At 42.8% G+C, this 20,977-nt stretch overlaps 2 protein-coding genes across 7 annotated transcripts in view; one reads left to right on the top strand and one right to left on the bottom strand.

Annotated features, from left to right (window-relative positions):
* LOC118407476 (translocator protein-like) overlaps window positions 1-20,977 on the bottom strand; it is a 22,953-nt gene continuing 1,976 nt past the window's right edge. The window contains exons 1-5 of one of the 6 annotated variants that reach the window (XM_035807956.1): window positions 18,878-19,208; window positions 17,954-18,164; window positions 2,178-2,274; window positions 1,949-1,990; window positions 1-1,580 (exon numbers count right to left, since the gene is read on the bottom strand). In XM_035807956.1, coding sequence (XP_035663849.1) covers window positions 1,407-1,580; window positions 1,949-1,990; window positions 2,178-2,274; window positions 17,954-18,141 — 501 coding nt within the window. In that variant the 5' untranslated portion in view covers window positions 18,142-18,164; window positions 18,878-19,208 and the 3' untranslated portion in view covers window positions 1-1,406. Of the gene's footprint in view, window positions 1,581-1,948; window positions 1,991-2,135; window positions 2,275-17,953; window positions 18,165-18,866; window positions 19,209-19,331; window positions 19,452-20,977 lie in introns of those variants that run through there. The other 5 variants (XM_035807957.1, XM_035807955.1, XM_035807959.1 and 2 more) reach the window with 5 other exon arrangements.
* Window positions 19,624-20,977, top strand: part of LOC118407475 (nucleoside diphosphate kinase 6-like) — a 9,886-nt gene continuing 8,532 nt past the window's right edge. Inside the window, exon 1 of the mRNA XM_035807952.1 lies at window positions 19,624-19,883. The gene's annotated coding sequence lies outside the window, so the exon portion shown is untranslated. The remainder of the gene's footprint in view (window positions 19,884-20,977) is intronic.

The following is a 20,977-nucleotide window of genomic DNA, read 5'->3' on the forward strand; positions in this document are numbered from 1 at the left end:
TTTGTTTTCTTCAGTCCCTTAATTTTAATGAGTTAGAATACAAACTGGAAATCAACTGTGCAAGTAAACAGCAACAACACAAAACTCTTGTTAGATCAACAATTTTGATATATCCTCTCAAGACTTCTGTATTACCTTCTTGTTCTCAAGCATTACTTTAAGCCACACTGAAGTTGATTTTACAGATGACATCGGTATCCAAAAAGTAATGCAAGTGCACAAATAAAAAGAAGAAAACTCCCCCCACCAAAAAAAAACAAAGTTACCTTCGTTTTGAGAATTTTTTTTTGCAACTTCATGCAAAAAGACTTATGATCTAATAGTGACCAGAAATATTGAACAAATGACTTAACACAAAAAACATAAACATCTACCATTTTAAGACCATGCTCAGAAAGGTAACTATGACACAAACATGATGTTAAACAATTTAACACATAGCTGCAAACTATAGTTTAACTGTAGCATCCTTATTCAACTGTTGGTAGGCAATTGATATACACGTAAGTTAAGCTCTGACATTTATTGATTAAATCTGTAATTTTAGCTCAAAGTGTTTATCTGCTTATTTTCATTAAGCCTCCTGTACTATAATTGCCACATGCTCACAAGTTTTCATCTCTAAGATTGGTCCCTTGTTCTAGACTAAGAAAAGTCTAAGCTGTTAAAATACTAAACATTTAGCAGGACACAAAGTTACGGCATTCTCTCACCAGCTTTGACTATAATCATGGCAGTTTAACTTATCCTTCCTGCCTTATCCCATTAATTACCCTGCTCTAAGGTCTGCCAATCTTGTTTGGAGATGGTTCCAGTCTTCCAAAAATTATTTTGTCAGGTTGTCAGAATATATAGATTATAGGAGAATTCTTCCACACCACCAGTTTCTACTAACTTTGCTGAGATTTCGGTGTCTCTCAGTCACCTTCATCAGAGCTTATGACTAGACTTCTACTTCTCACCGCTATATGTAGCCGATGTAGGTGTTGCTTTTGCGGCGAGAACTTAGCTATGGTTGGGATTGTGTTCTTGCCACAATAGCTACATATAGCAGTGAGATGCAGAACACAAGTCTGAAGCTCTGAGGATGGTGTCTGAGAGACATCGAAACGTGAGCAAAGTAAGCACAAACTGGTTGTGTCAAAGAATTCTCCTATATCCATGTTTCGAATCTGTTCTCAGATGGTCCAGGTTTTGGGGCCAGGGTTGTTGGGATGGTATTGGGCAGTTTAAGGCTGGTTTCAGCAGTTTTGGGGCAGTTTTGGGCTGGTTTTGGGCAGTTTTGGGATGGTTGTGGCAGATTTGGGATTTTATGGCAGTTTTGGGATGGTTTCAGGGCAGTTCTGGGATGGCTTAGGGCATTTTCCAACAATTTCCAAAGTCATGAAGTTTTTGCGGGGCGCCGTCTAGTCTCCCTTCTTGCCGGGGTTGTTGCGCCAGATCCAGAAGGTCAGACACGAGGCGAAGGACACCCAGCCGAGGTACGGCAGCATCAGGTAGCTCGCCGTCTTACTCACGGGGTGAAAGGTCACGATGCAGCCCACAATGGCCAGCCAGGTGCAACCAATCTCTATCGTGGCCTGGAGAGGTGCAATCAATCAATCAATCAATCAATCAATCAGTTAGGTGGCACCAATCCTGTTATTGCCTGAACAGCAATCAATCCATCAATCAGATAATCAATCCAAAGAAAACCAAATAAGATGGGTGTTCAGGCAATTACACAAACAATTAACACATAAACAGACAACCCTCACCAGGCCATCACACAAACAATAAACAAACAAACGACCCTCACCAGTCAGAGTTTATGCCAGCTGAAGAAATGGGTGTCCAGGCGATCACACAAACAATAAACACACAAATAAACAAACAGCTCTCACCGCCAAAGAAGATGGGAGTTCATGTGATCACACAAACAATAAACAAACAAACAAACATCCCTCACCAGTCCGAGTTTGTGCCAGCCGAAGAAGATGGGCGTCCATGCGATCACACAAACAATAAACAAACAATAAACAAACAAACAAACAGCCCTCACCAGTCCGAGTTTGTGCCAGCCAAAAAAGATGGGCGTCCATGCGATCACACAAACAATAAACAAACAAACAAACAAACAATAAAACAGCCCTCACCAGTCCGAGTTTGTGCCACCCAAAGAAGATGGGAGTCCATGCCCAGTTCAGCGCCAGCTGTGTTCCGTACAGCCCCAGTGGGACCAGCGAGCGGTCGTTGAACCCGTCACACGACTCCCAAACCAGGTACGACGCATATCTGCAGGTGCAAATGGACAGGTGGTGAGTCAGAAGATCCATGAGAAACCAAGTTAAAACAGTCCCGTCAAAATTGAATGTTGCAGTGTCCAACTTCGTAGAGTGTTCGAGATGATCTGCCCATAAACCCGTCACACAATTCCCAAACCAGGTACGACACATATCTGCAAGCAAAGATAGACATGTCAGGGTTCGAAATACACATACTTAACTTGCAATTTGCACATAATTTTTGAGATTTGCATGTAAAATTATTCTGAACTTGCAATCTTGCATGTTGAAAATACCTGGCCTATTGGAAAAATACTTGAATTTTGTCTCTTAGACAAAAAGACAAATGGATGTGAGACTTTATCCTTTCTTGTTTTTGCCAGTAACTTTCTCCGGTAACTTTACTAGATGTAATCAAAATTCACCGATTCAAGCTGGTGATACTCGTCGCCATCGCCACCTAGTTGTATTTTGCATGTAAATTTTTCAAATTGCACGTAAAATTTTTGCTAACTTGCAATTTTGCATGTAGCAAAAAAGAAAGTACAGTATTTCGATCCCTAAATGTGGTTACTAGCAGCAGCTGGTTACTAGCTACGGCAGTAGCATTACAGTATTCGAACCCATGATCTTTGGGCCACAGAAATAGGACCAGCCATTGGTCGTTGAACTCCCACAAAAGATACGACATATACCTGCAGGTACAAATGGACAGTTAATCAATCAGGAGATTCACCATGAAACAGTCATAAAACAGTCAGGAACAACCACCCCCAGTCAGCAACCATTTTCCTCAGTCCTTTGAGCAGTTGAGGGGCAAATTTGACTGTAAAACTAAAAGAAAATTAATGATCAGTTTAGTACCAGATTTGTGCTGCACAAACCCACCAACCGGCTTGAGCCAGTATGTCATTGTTTAAACCAACTACTCACGAAACTATGCTCTAAACCGTACACAAACCACAACAAATACAAATGATGAAACAAGAAAGCTTCTGAAAAAGCTGGCCAGTGGGTATTTTTGGAAAAAGCCTGGATGTTAAACAAAATCACATGAAAAAAGAGTTTTTAAACATCGAATTACTGAATTGGTCTGTCTTCTATTAAAAAACATTCCATGAGATTTGTCTAACAAAGAAAAAAAATTGTTACAAGTGGGGTTCGAACCCACTATCCACGGCTGCAAAGCAACTCGCTATCTGCGCCCGGAGCCGTAGGCCGCTCGGCCACGCTAACTCAATTATGCAATCACGCGTATGGAAGGGCTATTAGAAGGGTTTGGTTAAATTGACCGATCAATGCATCCATGCAAAATGCATTCATCCATTGAAACCAAACGAATGGTTAAAGGACCCGCTTCTCCCGTCTCAAAGCTGGTGCTACGCACCGGCAAAAAACATATCATTCTTGGCAAATTAAGGTAATACAAAAAGTTCAGTACGGCACCTAAGAACTAAGGACATAACCTGGAGCTGCCTGAATGAAATACAACTGGAGGTCGTTCACCTGTCTGCACACGTCATGGGTTATCATGCCGTTGGCTAGCAACACGGGCACGAATAGACTCATCTTGACTTTCATGTGATGCAGGATGGAGACACTCATGTCTGGGAGGGGGAGACCCACTAACAACCATGGGGGGGGGGCACTAGCACTAAGCTATTAGGCACTGAAATATGGTGGGTGCGCTCTGAAAAACGTGTCCCTCACTCTAGCAGAAACTGTCGCAGTACTTTGATTTGATTTGATTTACTGTATTCGGCTGTGTAGTGAGAAATACAGCCAGAGCTACCCAACTAGCCAAAGGGTATAATCAAGGGCTAGCCCTGGTAACAATCTGTGTCTTCGGCTCTTGTCGTCTCGTGAGACGGTTGACAGCATCAGTCAGTCAAGGTCTCAGTCGTTACTGGTTACAGTTCTCGCCTGACAGTGCCTTTGATGACTTATGAGTCCAATCTTGGCACGGCAGGCTCTTCCACAGGAAGTGCAGGTGAACACTTCTCCGGTATTCGACCCCTCCCCTTTCTTCTTCCTCTGTCTTGCCTCTCGGACTTGCCTCTCACGGGCAGCCCTGTACCGCTCCATACCGGTGTGTACTGCTGCTCTCCATCTACTTCTGTCTGTTGCTACACTTTCCCAGTTCTTTGTGCAAATGGAGAAGTCTTGGAGGGTAGCTTTGCATACATCTTTGTACCTCAGCTTTGGCCTCCCTCTGGGTCGACTGCCCACAGAGAGTTCTCCATAAAGTACTCTCTTTGGAAGCCTGGTGTCATCCATCCTGCTCACATGACCTAGCCAGCGCAGCCTGTTTCGCCGCAGGGTCTCGAACAACGATGGTATGCCTGCTTGCCGGAGTACTTCTTCATTTGTGATTCTGTCCTGCCATTTTATATTGAGAATCCTACGTAGACATCGCATGTGAAAACTGTTTAGTCTTTTTTCTTGCCGCGAATAAACAGTCCAGGTTTCACTACCATACAGTAAAGTTGGCAATACGCATGTGTTGTAGATCTGTACCTTTGTCTTTCTTGTTAGCTTCTGGTTTTCCCAGGCCCTCTTGCTGAGTTTCCCAAAGGAAGCAGCAGCTCTACCAATTCTCACATTTATCTCCTCGTCCAGAGAGTTGGTGCTTGTCGCCACTGATCCCAGGTAAGTAAACTTTGGAACTGTTCGAAGAGGATTTCCATGCAGTGTGATTGAAGGGGGGATTGCGGTACCTTGCCCAATTACCTCCGTCTTCTTGACACTGATGGTAAGACAGAACAGGTCACAGGCCCGGGAGAGGTTGTCCAACAGTCCCTGCAGGGTTGTCTCCTCATGCGCTGTGAGTGCTGCATCGTCAGCAAAGAGAAGTTCTCTGCACAGCAGCTCGACAGTTTTACTTTTAGCCCTCAGTCTTGCCAGGTTGAACAGTGAGCCATCTGCCCGTGACCGGATGTAGACACCGTCCTGGTTTCCACCAAAGGCACAACGGAGGAGTACAGAGAAATAGATGCTGAAAAGGGTCGGTGCCAGCACACACCCCTGCTTAACTCCGTTCCTGACGTCAAAGCAGTCAGAGGTGGAGCCATCAAACTGAATGCAGGCTTTCATGTCCTCATGGAAGGAGATGACCAGTTGCAGGAGTTTAGGTGGACATCCGATACTCTTGAGTACTTTGTAGAGGGCAGATCGGCAGACAGTATCAAATGCCTTGGTCAAGTCCACGAAGGCAATATAAAGCGGCATACACTGCTCTCTACATTTCTCCTGAAGTTGTCGCAAAGTGAAGATCATGTCCGTAGTGGACCGTCCAGCTCTGAACCCACACTGAGACTCCGGGAGAACACGTTCCGCTAGGGTCTGTAGGCGCTTGCGTACAATCCATGCAATAGCCTTCCCAGTTATGCTCAGCAGTGAGATCCCCCTGAAGCTGTTACAGTCCCCTCTATCGCCTTTGTTCTTATACAGGGTCACAATCTTAGCATTGCGCATTTCGTGAGGAATCATCCCTTTCTCCCAGCAATGGCGAAGTAGATCATACAGGTGTGGCAATACTACCTCCTTGTTCTCCTTAAGGACTTCTGCGGGTATGCCATCCTGACCCGGTGCCTTGCCGCTGGGTAGAGCGCTCAGCGCCTCGAGAAGTTCACTCTCTTCAGGCATCCCGTCCAACTCTGTCAGCTCTGGGAAATCTGGTAGGGCCTCATCCAGTCCCGGTTTCTCTGGTATTTCATTTGAGTACAATTCAGAGTAATGTTCTACCCATCTCTCAAGCTGTTTAGATCTGTCGGTTATCACTTCTCCCTCTTTTGACTTCAAAGGTGCAGTCTTAGAGACCCTCGGCCCGAGCGCTACTTTCATGAGACTGTGCATTGTGCCTGAATCACCCCTGTCTGAAGCAGATTGGATTGAAGTGCACAAATCTGTCCAGTACCGGTTTGCACACTTTCTTGACTCCCTCTGTGCTTCCGATCTTGTGTGGCGAAGACGATCTAATGTGGCTTGTGATGGATTTGTTTTGTGTTCAAACATCGCCTTCCTTTTTGCGTCGAATAAGGGCAAAAGAGAACCGGCATGCGCCTCAACCCAGTCCTTGCCTGCCTGTCTCTTTTTCCCACAACTGGCAGCTGCGCTGTCGTAGATGTTCTTGCTCAGTGTATGCCACAGTTCATCCACAGTGTCGCCAGTCGCACACTCTTGCATTCTCCGAGAGAACTCCCTAGCAAAGGTTTTCTTCCTCTCAGGCTCCTTTGCTACCATAGCATTGACTTTGGGCCTAGCCTCCGGTCTCCGCCTATGGATGCGTTTGTGTGTAATCTCCACTCTGCTGGCTACAAGTGAGTGATCTGTATCACAATCTGCGCTGTGAAAGGACCGTGTAACCTTGACTGTGTTCATGTGTTTTTTACGGGTGATTACTAAGTCAAGCTGATGCCAGTGTTTGGACCTTGGGTGGCACCATGACACTCTCTGACACTCTTTCACTCCAAACACTGTGTTTGTGATGACGAGATCCCTCTCTGAACAAAACTCCAACAGTCTCTGTCCATTCTCGTTCATCTTCCCAACACCAAAGTGACCAAGTGGTACGGACCAAGTGTCGTAGTCTCTGCCCACCCGTGCATTGAAATCCCCTAGGATATACAGCTGTTCTCCTTGTGGGATCGAAGTATAGACCTGACTAAGCACTCCGTAGAAGTTGTCCTTCAACTCTCCCGACGAAGTGAGTGTTGGTGCATATGCGTTAATGAAGTTAACGTAGCCTCCAGCTGAGTTTAGCCGCAATGACATCAGGCGTTCCGATGTCCCGACAGGGGTAGTTATGGATTGAACCAGGGTGTTCCTAACAGCAAACCCAACACCATGCCACCGAGGCTGGTTTGCTTCCAGTCCCTTCCAGTAGAATGTGAAGTTTGCTTCCCTCAAACATCCATTTTCAGCAATCCTTGTTTCTTGAAGAGCAACAATGTCCATCTGCAGTTTTTCAAGTTCTTCATCAATTAGAGCAGTCTTTCTAATTTCCCCATGCCTAATGTCCATGTTATCTAATCCGGGTAACATGGTTCTTACATTCCATGTCCCGATGCGCAAGTACTTCTTTCTGTTCTTGGTAACGGGTACAGTCTTACATCTGTCGTTCGACTTTTGGTCTATCCCCATGCACCCTGTGAGGCAGACAGACGTGACGGGTCGACACCTAATTGGCCTGGGGCTGCCAGGCTTTGGCGGGCGGTAGTCGCATCCTATGTAGCTAAACAGCCACTCCCACCGTCAAAAACGGCCCGTGGCGTTCTCCCTTTCGCCAATTTGGGAGAACTTATAACCCGTAACTGCCGTCTTCCGCTGAGGTTAACGGACCTCTGCTGTGCCGGGGCATGTTAGGGAGCGGTGCCTTGCCCATAGCGCACCACGCCCCACTCGACTCTAGGAATTCACTCCGAAGGAGAGACAAAGTCTATACGTCCGAAGCATCCCTATAGCTGTAGGGGATGCCAGACGATGGCTGTGGATAAGTCCGCACCAACGACTGCCTACGGGTCCCTCCCTCCGGAATTTTGGTCAGGGTTAACTCCCTTAGCCTTGGCCTCAAAAGGCAAAACCTGCAAGACAGCAGGTGGTTTGGAATCAGGGTTTTCCTTCCCCTAGACGGACTGCCTTCCAAGGCTATTGAGCTCCGTCTGCCCGGCTTGCACTGCCCTTCGTCTGACCTCTCACCCGTAACCTGCCCGGCATGGTTAGACCTGCCAGGGGCATGGGAGCCCCCGCCGGTATAGCCCACAGGATCCTTGAGGCACGCAAGCATCCCCACCACGACAAGGTAGCAGTACGAGGGGGAAGCCTGGTAACAATACAATATACAATAACAGCATTAACATTACATTACATTACCGATACACTAGGTTATACCTGTCAGACAAAGCAAGATATAGATAACTTTGACTACAGAGGTCCCAATACTTAGACAATACTCTTTCTTGTACGTGTTGAAAAGAGGTAGGAGAATTTCTCCGGTACACTGAACCTACGAATATTGTACATAACGTCTGTCAGCCCAGTCAGGACCAGTGGAAGAATAGACTGCAGTGTGGTAAAACTGGCTCGAGATTTGTTGGGACTACTTTTCACTTTCGCAAACTGAGTAGTTCTTAAGGAAAACAAAAAGTCCCCTCTAAATGAAAACTAATTTGTCTGAAATTTCCAACACCAGAGAAACCAGACTTAGTGGGGAACACGAACCATGAAGTTCCCTTCGTCTGGCCCACCCCAAGCTCAGCTGGTGACATTTCCTCTGTAAGTACATTACAAATGTCACGAAAGGAAACGTAAATGTCGTGTTTGGTGTTCACATTAAACAACGTTCTCCTCAGTTATCAGGTTTCCAGTTGTAATTCTGTTTCACAGAACAGTACAGGAAAAAATCAGATTGAAACTGTATGGATTATTGTTGATTATAATTCTGGATATGCCAGCAAAGGTTTAGACACAGGTAAGGAAAAAATGTTGTGTTTCTTGTTTCCCTACCAACCCTAGAAAAACCTGCAACCCTAGACATTTTTGGGTGGGCAGTGGAGTCTCATATATAGCTTCCAGTTAAAATTTTATTCAGCCTACTTCCTATTGAAGTAAAAAAAAACACTGCTTGTGTCCTATCTAATGAAGAATAGATATATGTATAATGCACAAAATTAAAGTTTGACATTGAAAGACAAGTGTCCTCATGCACACAACATTTTTTTCCTAGGCCTATTTTCAATTCTTCTTTATTTTGGGTATAAAATCCCATATGTCAAATAATATTCTGCAATCTGTACTCTGGGTTTTAGAAATGTCCAATCTATAATGTGACTATTGCTGTACACCACATCTTTACATATTCAGTAATGGAACTAAATCCTAATTCTAGGGGAAAAAACTGTGAATTCTTGGATCTAAAACCTGAATTCCTGTAAAAATTCTAATTCCTGAAAATTTACCCAGGCAGTCAGATCTGTGCCCAAAGTGGCATAGCACAGACAATATTTTCAAGGTAAAATCTAAATTCATGAAGAAAGACTGAATGCAGCTATAAGACTTTCCAATTATAGATGCAGAACACAGTTCCTGTTGATTTCAATTCAGCATTATTTTTGAAATTCGAGAACCAAGAAATAAAATTGATATGGCCTTTGCTATGGATATGTAAATAATCCCTTATATCTGCCAAACAAACTTGCATCTTCCCTCATGAACATAATATACTTTCACGCCCTGAAACTTGTGTGTACATAGACACAGACACTGTTTTCAAGGTAAAATCTAAATTCATGAAGAAAGACTGAATGCACCTATAGGATTTTCCAAAGACTATAGATGCAGAACACAGTGACTGTTGATTTCAATTCAGCATTATTTATCAAATTCAAGAACCAAGAAACAAAATTGATATGGCCTTGGCTATGGATATGTAAATAAGCCCTTATATCTGACACACAAAGGAAGGCACAGCCGCTGTGGTTATTAACAGGTGCTGTTACATGTGGGGGCGTCAATCAAAAACATCAACCTTAGTTGTCGGCTTTTTACTACGGACCCTTTTTTTTCAGCTCTAAGAACACAAAACAACAACAACAACAACACCATGCTTACCCGCTGGTGACAAAAAGGAACCTGCTCAGAGAACGGTGGTCGTTAACAGGTGGTGAATAAGAGAGATAACGTTGACTCTATGTGGGGGCGTCAATCAAAAACATCAACCTCAGCTATCCGCTTTCTATAAGTAATCATCCTAAGGCTTGTTTCACAGTTGGATCTTTTAAGGCATCGAATCGTGAATATGTTTCATGTGTGACACATTAATAAGAATATGAGCGTATCTTAATTACTCTTTTGAATGAAAATATCTAAAAAAAATTCACTTCTTCGACTGAAGCCAGGTATCCCTTCCTACACTTGGATGGTATGAGGGAAGTCATGTTAAGTGCATTTCAGAAGTGCACAAGACGAGAGTACGACAGGGTTCGAACCCATGACCACTTGGTTCCCAGCCAAACCCCTTGCGCTTATGCCACTGTTTGCCACATGACCCCACAATACTCATGCTATTCAAAAACTTCATCTCATTCTGGGAAGAACTCTTAACCTTACCAAAATAACAAAAGCCAAATTTTCAGCACTAAGGACAGACAACAACAACAACAACACAACAACAACAACATAATAACACCATCCTTACCCGCTGGTGATGAAGAGGAACCTTGTCAGGTAACAGAAAACAGTCAACGCCAGTTCCCTACTATAAGCCTTACCTAAACAACAGCAGCCAAATTTTCAGCACTAAGGACAGACAACAACAGCAACACAACAACAACATAATAACACCATCCTTACCCGCTGATGACGAAAAGTAACCTGCTCAGAGAAAGGAAAACAGTCGACACCAGTTCCCAAAACGCAAATCTTACTGTCAGTCTTACCAAAACAAAAGCTGCAAAATTTACAGCACTAAGGACAGAAAATAACAACACCATTCTTACCCGCTGATGACGAAGAGAGACCTGCTTAGAGAACGGAAAACGGTCGACGCTGGTTCCCACTTCGGTCGGATGAGCCTCACATACCACGCCACGCCCCACTTCCGTATCACGACCCTCGCTATGACCCCTCCCACGCACGGTAGCAGCGTGGAAACACCGACCGCCGCACGACACTGCCACCTCGAGACCACCATCGAGTCTCGGTACAAACCCCTGCTAGGCACCAATTACTCTATACACAAAACGCTGGGTAAGAATAGACCTCCCACACTCCAGAAACCTGTATAAGGAACACCATGGTTCGTCTGTCTGTCTGCTCTGTCAGAAAATCATGTTTCTGACCTGTTTAATACACTTACAGAAAGGGGGAGGACCGTTATACACATCAAGAGAGAGCCAGCCATCATAATTGCAGAAGCATGGTGTGAGAAGGACTCTTCTTTGTCAGCTAATTGTGTTCTTGACTGGTGGAGAACACTTACAGAAAGGGGAGGATCATTATGCACTATGAGAGGGGAGTGGAGGTCCAGCCATGAGGGTAATTATTGTACAAGGCAGGCTTTAATAGATCGCCCACATGGCTAAATTCTCCATTAAAGAAAAACAAAAAAACATGGTTCATTTGTCTGCTCTGCAAGCAAAATCTACACATATAAACAAAGGGAAAGATCATCTTATAGCATGGGAGGGTGTGGGAAGGTCTAGTCTTGAGGGCAATTAAACCAGACTGGAATAGACCACCCACACTACTACTGCAGTCCCCATTAAAAACAAAGAAACAAACAAAAAACATTGTCTGCTCAGCAAGCAAGTCTTGTTTTTTCTACACATATACAAAGGGAAAGCTCATGATACACCATGAGAGGGTGTAGGAAGGTCTAGTCATGAGTGTAATTAGTGCACAGGTTGCAATAGACTGCCCACATCTTAGCAGTCCCCATAAGGAAAACCTTGGTTTGTGGGGGTCATCTCTCAGCATATTTGTTTTGTCTGGCTGAAATGCTTTCACCAATAACTTCACTGGAAGGGGTGGTGGAAAGGTTCAGCCAGCTTCTTCATATGGAAATTATAGTGTGTAAAAGGGTTATAAGGACTCTTTATTTAGAAATAAGGACTGTTGCTGGGCTCCAATAATGAAATAAAATGTTGGCAAGCCATGTTTTAACAAAACAAAGTATCCACAGTATGCAATTCTTTAAAACATAGGCCTATGTTTTATTTTAGGGTTGTTTGTAGGTTTATCTTTTAAACTACAATTGGATGAACTCTGGAAATACTCCCTCACTCTCATTCGCTATGAAAACAGTCCAGCAGACAGATTTATAATGAAACAAAACATTAAAATAAGGTAAGTGTATATGCTGATTTTGTCTTCATCCATATATATTCAAATTTGTCTTGCCAAACAATAGTGGCCAAATATTCAGCACTAAGGACAGAGAGCAACTACCTGTTGTCTACAATGTCCACACATCTAAGTGGCATTTTCTCCTCATTTCTTCACACATATTTCCATCAAACAGTATAGGCTCCATATCAGTGTAAGTTGGAAAAAAACATAGTAGTATAAGCCATTTAATTGCACTTTCCATTTGCCAGTACATTTTGTGCAATTATCAGGATGGTGCAACAAAGCGAAGTTATCCAGCTGGACTGCATCACTACGGGACTTTGGGATTCCGTGCAATTAACAGAAGCGTGCATTTATCCGTTGTGGAATTAACTGGCTTCTACTGAAGTCTAAATAGGGTAGAAAATGTTTTTACTTAGACCCCTGCTTCTGCGACTGTCTCAGTAACAAGTAAAGCTGAAAGCTCATTAACACTCTGAAGAGGCTTTATACAATAGGCTACCATTGACTGCCCCATGGCCATTATACTGGCTGGATAATACGGATGCAAATTGGTCCAATTACTTTCTTCAAAAGAAACACCGCTGCTGGCTGTTGTAAGGCCTCTGTGACTAAACTGAACTGAATTCCTTCTACCAAACATAGGAGGACCAGAAAACGTATTTTGGTACACTAGAGTCTATAATCTATAAAAATTACAGCATGCAATAATATTGCGAAGTATTTTCAAGATTTGGATCTTAAAACTTTGAATTGAATAATGTGCAGTTTTGCATGGCACCATTCTATTTTCATTTCCCAAGAAATTATTTCCCTTCTTGCATTTATTTCTTCTTCTTTAAAAAAAAATTATATTCCCTTCCAACTTCATTCAACAATTCTATAACCTTTGACCTGGTGGCTACGAAAAGTAGTGAAAATGTACTAAGGTCTTGATTTTATGAATATGTTCTACTATAACAAAATGATCACCAAGTATGACAAGACATCAAAACAGGCAACAAACCAGCTCCAGCAAATTGTTATATAAACCTTACTTGAAATTTGTGAAAGCTCAATTTAATGTCCTTATGTCTCCAGACACCTGCACAAACTGTGGAGGACATTTCATCCACTGCACAAAAGAGCTCAAAAGAAAGGCCGTGCATGTAGGCAGCCTAGACCTGGTTATTACCTTTTTACAGTTCTGAGGGTCCATTAGGGGGTAGCCATGTCCTACTAACAGTTAGGAGGATCCATTAGGGGAAAGACCTGACCTTTCATGGTTCTGAGGATCTATTAGGGGTTAGACCTGACCTTTTATGGTTCGGAGGATCTATTAGGGGATAGAGCTGACCTTTCCAGGGTTCTGAAGGTCCATTAAGTGTAACATGATACGGTTGTAGGTCTGCTGTCTCAGCTTATCACACCCACCAAAAGGGATCATTGGGATAATGCTGTAGGTAAGAAAGCCTCAGGAAAAGCTTCCTAGGGGGAGCACTAAAATCATTTCCGTGCTTTTTTATCCATTGCATGCGAAATTACACCAAGCTATCAACATTGTACTGATGGCAAACCTTTAAAAAAAATTGCCACATAAAAAATTAGTCAATCAAAACAGTATCTATTCATTTGACAACATTCCAAACCTTAAGTTCAGCATAGGACCAAAGACAGCACAGCAATTAATGAAAGTACCAAATTAATCAGTTTGAATCTCCCGCCATGCCCCTTTGACGTTGTGCCCTTTTGAAAGGCAATTTACACAACTTTCCTCACAGGAAACTGAGTACCTAACTGCAGTTTGGGATGTCTCCCAGATAGGAGGTCCCCAGTGTTTAGGAAGAGCCACAACTCAAGCATCTTAAAGAACCCACCACACTTATCAAAAAGTCCTTCCCAGTGGAGTGGATCAAATAAACAAGTTTTGGTAAACTGAAGTGAAGTTTCCTTTTACATCTACATTTACATTTAGGCAATGCATTTTGGAAAAAGTCAATTAACCTATAGCTACAATAATTTTAACATGATAGTGCAACTTGAAATCACCTCCATCACAACCGACCTTCTCTTTTTCTTTTTACAATATCACAGCATTTCCATATAAAAACAAGCAATGGTGTGAGTTAATTGACCTCTCATGAAACCAAAAGAAACTGAGAAGAAGCTTTCTCCCAGTGAATCAAAGTGTCCATGTCCACCATGACAACCGTTATTACCTTGGCAACCGTTCTACGTCACAACTCCTTAGACACAATATCCAAGGACACAAGCCTTCATAGCTACATTGACATTAACTTCACCTTTATTATTAACGTTACAAAATGCAAGAAGAGTCTGTCTCATCCTAAAATATAACACTGGCAACCATTTTAAGTCACAACTTCTTGGTTACCAAATGCAAGGACACGTCGAGCAAAGTTCATCAACGTGAAATTAAACCCTAATAGTAATACTATAGAACGTTACAAAATGCAAAATGAGGCTGCATCACTGCTACATCATATTTCAGGGCTCGAAATACCACCTGCATATGCAGGTTAGTGCAGGTAAAACTGGAGCTGTGCAGGTATTTCTGGTGTCTACCTGCACCTAACCTGCACTGGTCCATGTACTGGCTTATATACATAAATGTCCTATGATGTACATGTAGGTGCATGTGGATTGTTCTTAGCTGCATTGGCTGTTACCACGGACCTAAAAAGTTAAAGAAAAAAAATAGCAATGGTTCCTGAACAATTTCAGTATGATCCATACTTCCTAAATTCAGAGTGGTGCAGGTAAAATTTGTCTGGTGCAGGTAATTTTCAATGTTACCTTCACCAGTGCAGGTATGCAGAAAAAAGTATTTTGAGCCCTGTATTTGCATGTATCAGTTTCAACATCAACATCATCAAAACACCCACAGAACTTAACCATTGTGATAGAACATAATGTTACAAAATGCAAGAAGAGGCTGTGTTACTGCTACATCATATTTGAATGTATCAGTTTCAACTTCTATATCATATACATACACACAGTTATATACAACACCCACCCCATGCCCACATACATGTACAGTAACAATACTAACAGTTACAAACAGTGTATGTATGTATATGCTGTACCCACCCCATGCCCACATACATGGTGCCCCACATGGGAGCGAAGAGCCAGTTGGGTGCGCACCACCAGGGTTTGGTCAGTCCTACATACATGTACAGTTACACATGTACCCGGTAACAGCACAATCAGCTAGACACTGTATATATACTGTACCCATGCCCACTTACATGTACAGCAACAATTTAAAACAGTATACACACAGTATGATTGTGTAGTTGTACCCACCCCATGCCCACATACATGGTCCCCCACATGGGAGCGAAGAGCCAGTTGGGTGCGCACCACCAGGGTTTGTTCAGCCCCACGTACCAGCACCGACCCTTCTGGGTCTGCATGTGGGCGATGAACCCTCCAACGTTGGGCACGAGCGTCGCGGCGAACGAAGGGACCCAGTTGGGAGCCATGCTGGATAATAGGCCAAGATAGGAGCAGCAAGAAGGGACAAACCATCATAGATCTTAGGGGTAGGTAGGTGCAAGACACGCAAGATGGGACAAACCATTATCAATCTTATATAGGGATGGGTAGATGCTAGACAAGCAAGCAAGATTACTCCTGGAAGAGTAGATGTTGCAGACTGTCAAAAGTTGTCAACAACTAAAGGAGTTAATAAACAATAAACAATAAGATGGGACAAACCATCGACGATCTTAGGGGTGGGAAGACACAAGACAAGCAAGATGGGACCTACCACTAACTACCTTAGGGGCCAGTGGAACATCACTAGCTAGATGGGACGTACCACTAACAATCTGTGTAGAAGACCAAAATACTAAGCAAGCAGGGACATACCACTATGGAACTGAGTTGTGGGCAGACTTATGATCATTTGCAACATAAGGGTGATCATGTACTGCAAGGTAGGAAAGGCAAGACGGGCCATACCACTAAGCACCAGTTTTAGGGGGGTGTAGAATTCGATGGATGTGAGATTAAATATGACCGTAATTGAGATTAAAGGATCTACCAACAGGCTGCAATACCGATAAGAGAAGAAAGGGGGCAGCACCAGGCTTGCGTAGTTAGGAGGAGGATCATGAAACAAATTAAAGTAATCATTTCAGTGTATGATAATAAATATATGATATAACACATCAAGTTATGTAAACCCTTACCAATATTGCTTTAACACTTGAAGCCAAGCAAGGGAAAACAGTAGCACTGAGGCATAGACAATGTAGCAACGTGTTGTGTTATACAATATATATACACACAGCCACACAGAAAAGCCGAAGCAATTTGGGTATCTTTCCCTCCCTTGCAATAGAAGTAATTCGATCTGGGCACTGACTAGACGTCTAGACTGGGATGAGGTGGAAGATATGACTGTAAAAGCCTGTCTAAGCCTCAAACCCTCGCCTGACCAGAACAACAGACGTTAAACCGGATAGTGAGTGAGTGAAACATAATCTCAAACATGGCTGATCTTTCCCTGTCCATTTGAAGACACATCCATAGTATTTCTGACATGGCTGATCTTCCCCCATCTTTTTTGAAGACACTGTGATGATCTATTGTGTTTATTCAGGGGAGACGTTATAATAAGCTAACGAGTGGACCTGCTAATGACACCATCAGAGACCATTACGGACATGAGGACGGTGCTTAATAAAGAAGAAGGGAAAAAGCTGGAATATATGATTCTTGTTAGGGTTTTTTTCTTGTTGGACCGGTCCGACAAAAACAGACCAGAAAAAAATCAGTGGACCTGACTTTGGACCGAGTAGAAAACCAACAGATTATATCGGCAGGGGTTTACTAGTAGATGTTTTTGCGCTATACCTGTCCTGTTCAAGGAAATCCCAAGAGTGAAAAGTAGAGTTTAAAGTCATTTCTAACAAGTTTCTACAGTCAACCTTTTTAAATGTCAGTGGGCATCGGATACTCCGTGTTTTTTATGATTTACTATCCTGTATAGTTTGGTAAATGAAAGATTAGTTGATTGTTGTTATTTTCTGTTTGCTTCAATTTTTCTCACTGTATGATTATTTTCAAAATTTGTTTCCCACGGTTCTTCATGGTTTACATTACTCAATGATTGGTTGATACATAATTGGTTGATTTGTTGTTATTTTCCATTCCCCTAACATTTTCTTCCCACGGTGTGATTTATTTTATGTTTTGTTTCTCACAGTTCTTAATGGATTATTTTACTCTATGGTTAGTTGATAAATGATCAGTTGATTTGTTGTGATTTTCCATTCCCTTCCAATTTTTCTCACAGTATGATTTTTCAATTGGTTCCTCACAGTTCTTAATGGATTACTTTACTCAATGGTTGGTTGATAAATGATTGGCTGATTTATTGTGATTTTCCATTCCCTTCAATTTTCTTCTCAAAGTATGATTATTTCTTTTTTACCTGTTTCTAACGGCTCTTCACAGTTTACTTTACTCAATGATCAAGTTGATTTGTTGTTATTTTCCATTTGCTTCTCAAAGTATGATTATTTCTTTTTTACCTGTTTCTAACGGTTCTTCACAGTTTACTTTACTCAATGATCAAGTTGATTTGTTGTGATTTTCCATTCCCTTCAATTTTCTTCTCAAAGTATGATTATTTCTTTTTTACCTGTTTCTAACGGCTCTTCACAGTTTACTTTACTCAATGATCAAGTTGATTTGTTGTTATTTTCCATTTGCTTCTCAAAGTATGATTATTTCTTTTTTACCTGTTTCTAACGGTTCTTCACAGTTTACTTTACTCCATGATTGGGTTGATTGGCGACATTTCCCCCGCCCCCCTCCCACCTTACCCCATGGCAGTATACAGCGCGGTCCAGACAGGTGCGAAGAGCCAGTTCGGGGGGCGGAACCATGGTTTCTTGATCTCCGTGTCGTACCAGGTGCGCACGTTCTTAGAGGTGATCATTGCGCCCCCGAACCCACCAAAGTGGGGCAGGATGGAGGCGAGGACGGGCGGGGCCCAGGTGGGGAGTACCATTCTGACAGAGGGGGGAGATGACACTGAGGGAACAAACACAGGCGGAATTATTATGATCATCAATTTAAACAAGCAGACTCAAAAGTCATACCGGCTACAAGCTGAAAGGTTACCACCTCTGCATTAAAAAATATTACTGTGTATACTTTTTTTGTTGGTCATTACTTAAGGTAGTATATTACAGATATGTAATATGTAAATAATTGGCTTCCACTGTATTCCCCAAAGAAGCCTTTCTATAATAGTGGTCACCTGTTTTAACTGTGCCACTATTCTCAAAGTTCCTTGACTGATGCAGAACAAAACCTGGAATCAATGAGATTTATTCCTATGAATAGTTACTAACTTAAAGACAAAATATAATGCGACCTTCTTTTACTATGGAGTTAAAAGTTTAAGTTTATGGAATCCGCATAGGGAAAGAAGTCCAGAATTAGACTGGAGTGCTTGACTCTATACTTTTTGGAAAATAAATGCTCCAAAAGGAAGGCTGACATAGAAAATTCTAACTTCCAAAACAATTGGTTTGTTTACATAACTGTTACAGTGACCTGAATACACTACTCTTGCTGTGTACGTGCTGAGAAGCATGTTACTCTACTCAGTATGTAGGTCACCTATCAGACTGGCATGTTAGTTAGATCAACGTCCTTGGTTAGATAATAGGCTCTCATGAGTCAGACTTTGAGAGACTTAAGTCACACCTGGAAGACCTGTAATCTCACCTGTCCCTTACCTGTGCAAAGGTGGTCAGCTAGTGAAGACTAACTCAGGTCTAAAGTCTAACCTGGACTGAGCCTGGTACCAGTGTACGTACAGCCTCTATGGGGTCAGTTTGACCTCAGGTCACAGGGCTGTTCCACTCCATATAAAGGGGGGTATTCCAAGATCTTACATAATAAAGTTGTCCAAGTTGTGTAAGAGTTGTGCAACAGGTCGAAGGTGACACAATGGAGGGTATTTAGGTCCAGATAAGATCTATTCAGAACAAAACCAGGTCAATGAAAAACTCAAGCCTTAGCCTGTAGTTGCTGTGCTTCTGCGAACAAAGCATACCTCTGGGGACTGACCAAAGCACAGCTTAAGCCCGCTAAACAGTTATCTTATTCACTTCGTGACCAGAAACAAATAAACAAACTATATCGGGACAAGTGAATACAGTCACACCTGAAGTATAGAGTCTGACATACCTTAATTCAAATATCTTAAGACACTGTTAGTTAAAGTCCCAACTCCTCACACGGTAGTAGAGCTGACATCAACAGGTGGTTGTGTAAGGGGTAATTGACTTTGCTGATCAAAGTCATGACCTCATGTGACCCGGGCAGGTCCAAATGGGTCAGACAGAAAAATTAAGATTAATACTTTTTTGTTAAAGCTGTTTTTTTCAACTCCTTATGATAATTAGATAGCCAAGAAAATGTCCTAAATAAATATCAATCTGATCACGTGTCAATAATTACTATATAAACAAATCTTGTACAAAGACACATGGTATCATCAGAAAAAAATTCAATACCCCCGTCTCACGTGGTACAGTCCAGCCTTATCATGTCCCTGAGAGTTCAGTGACCCCAGATAAACACAATCAGCTGATAAGGAGGTTAAAGGTCAGCAGACAAGGGGTGCTCACACAGATTGGCCATCATACATGGGCACTGCCCAACAAGACACTGTACCAAGTGACTTTCCAGAATAGACTGCAATCTGGTTGGTACACTACGACTGTACTAAGTAATAAGGTAAGTTGCTTAGGAATTATGAAGGCTAGTAGGGAATCTGGAAGGCTGCTAAGTGTACTAATAGAATTGCACTCTCTTCATTAAAATTGCAAAGCCAGGTGCTAACAAAAGTGCACTCTGTTCATTAGAATCGATACGTATTAAGAGATTGCGTCGCATATGGCAGAAATGCTATTTGCATACTAATTAATTTAGGTGCCAGACGAGTACATTGTATGATGAGTCTAATAAGCCTTCTCACATTAGTTAGGGCGCATGTGCGGCGACAGGAATTCTAGGTAATATGTCAAAGGGTAAGGCACACAGAAAGAAAACAAAACCTGTCTGGATATTGTTATGCAAATCAAAACAATGGTGAAGACAAGGACTGTTTACATTTTGTGTGCCTTGTTGGCATCCGTCTGTCTCGGAAGACAATGGTAGGCAGACGGGTTTAAGGCGACCCGTCTGCCTGGCCTGCACTTAGATTTTTATGGTGAAGGAGGGGTGTGCACGTCCTTCTCCACCCTCTCGTCCACTGGCGCACTAGTCCTACAGGGGCAACTGTTTGCAACGTGTAAGACAGCCCCAGCCGATGCAGGTTTGTTGTTTGGAGTTTCCGTCTCCTAGGAGGACTTCCGACCAAGGATGCAAGGGGTTCCTCCTACCCCTGACTCATGTGTCATGGCGGGTGCGTCATGCCCGAACATGCCCCTATGGCCTGTCACCACCACAAAGGCCTGTCACTGCCACTAGCCGCAGCTATGTACTCATTTACACCTGAGTTAGGTGAGGAAAGTCGTGTAAAGTGCCTTTCCCAAGGGCACAAGATCGGTGACACGGTAAGCGGATTTGAACCCCGGACCTCTCGGGCCTGAGACCAACGTGCTCCCGATTGTGTGCCTTACCCTTTGACATATTACCTAGAATTCCTGTCGCCGCACATGCGCCCTAACTAATGTGAGATTAGGCTTATTGTTTCTTTGAATACCAAACTTTTGCACGGCGCCACTAGGCAAATTTCCAGCCATGAAAAGCAAGTAAGCGAGGCAGAGCAACTCATCATACTGAGTATTTTCATCCTTATTACAACTATATTAGACATTGTATTGCAT

The sequence above is a fragment of the Branchiostoma floridae genome, unplaced genomic scaffold, assembly GCF_000003815.2.
Source record: "Branchiostoma floridae strain S238N-H82 unplaced genomic scaffold, Bfl_VNyyK Sc7u5tJ_1353, whole genome shotgun sequence".
Lineage (NCBI taxonomy): Eukaryota > Metazoa > Chordata > Leptocardii > Amphioxiformes > Branchiostomatidae > Branchiostoma > Branchiostoma floridae.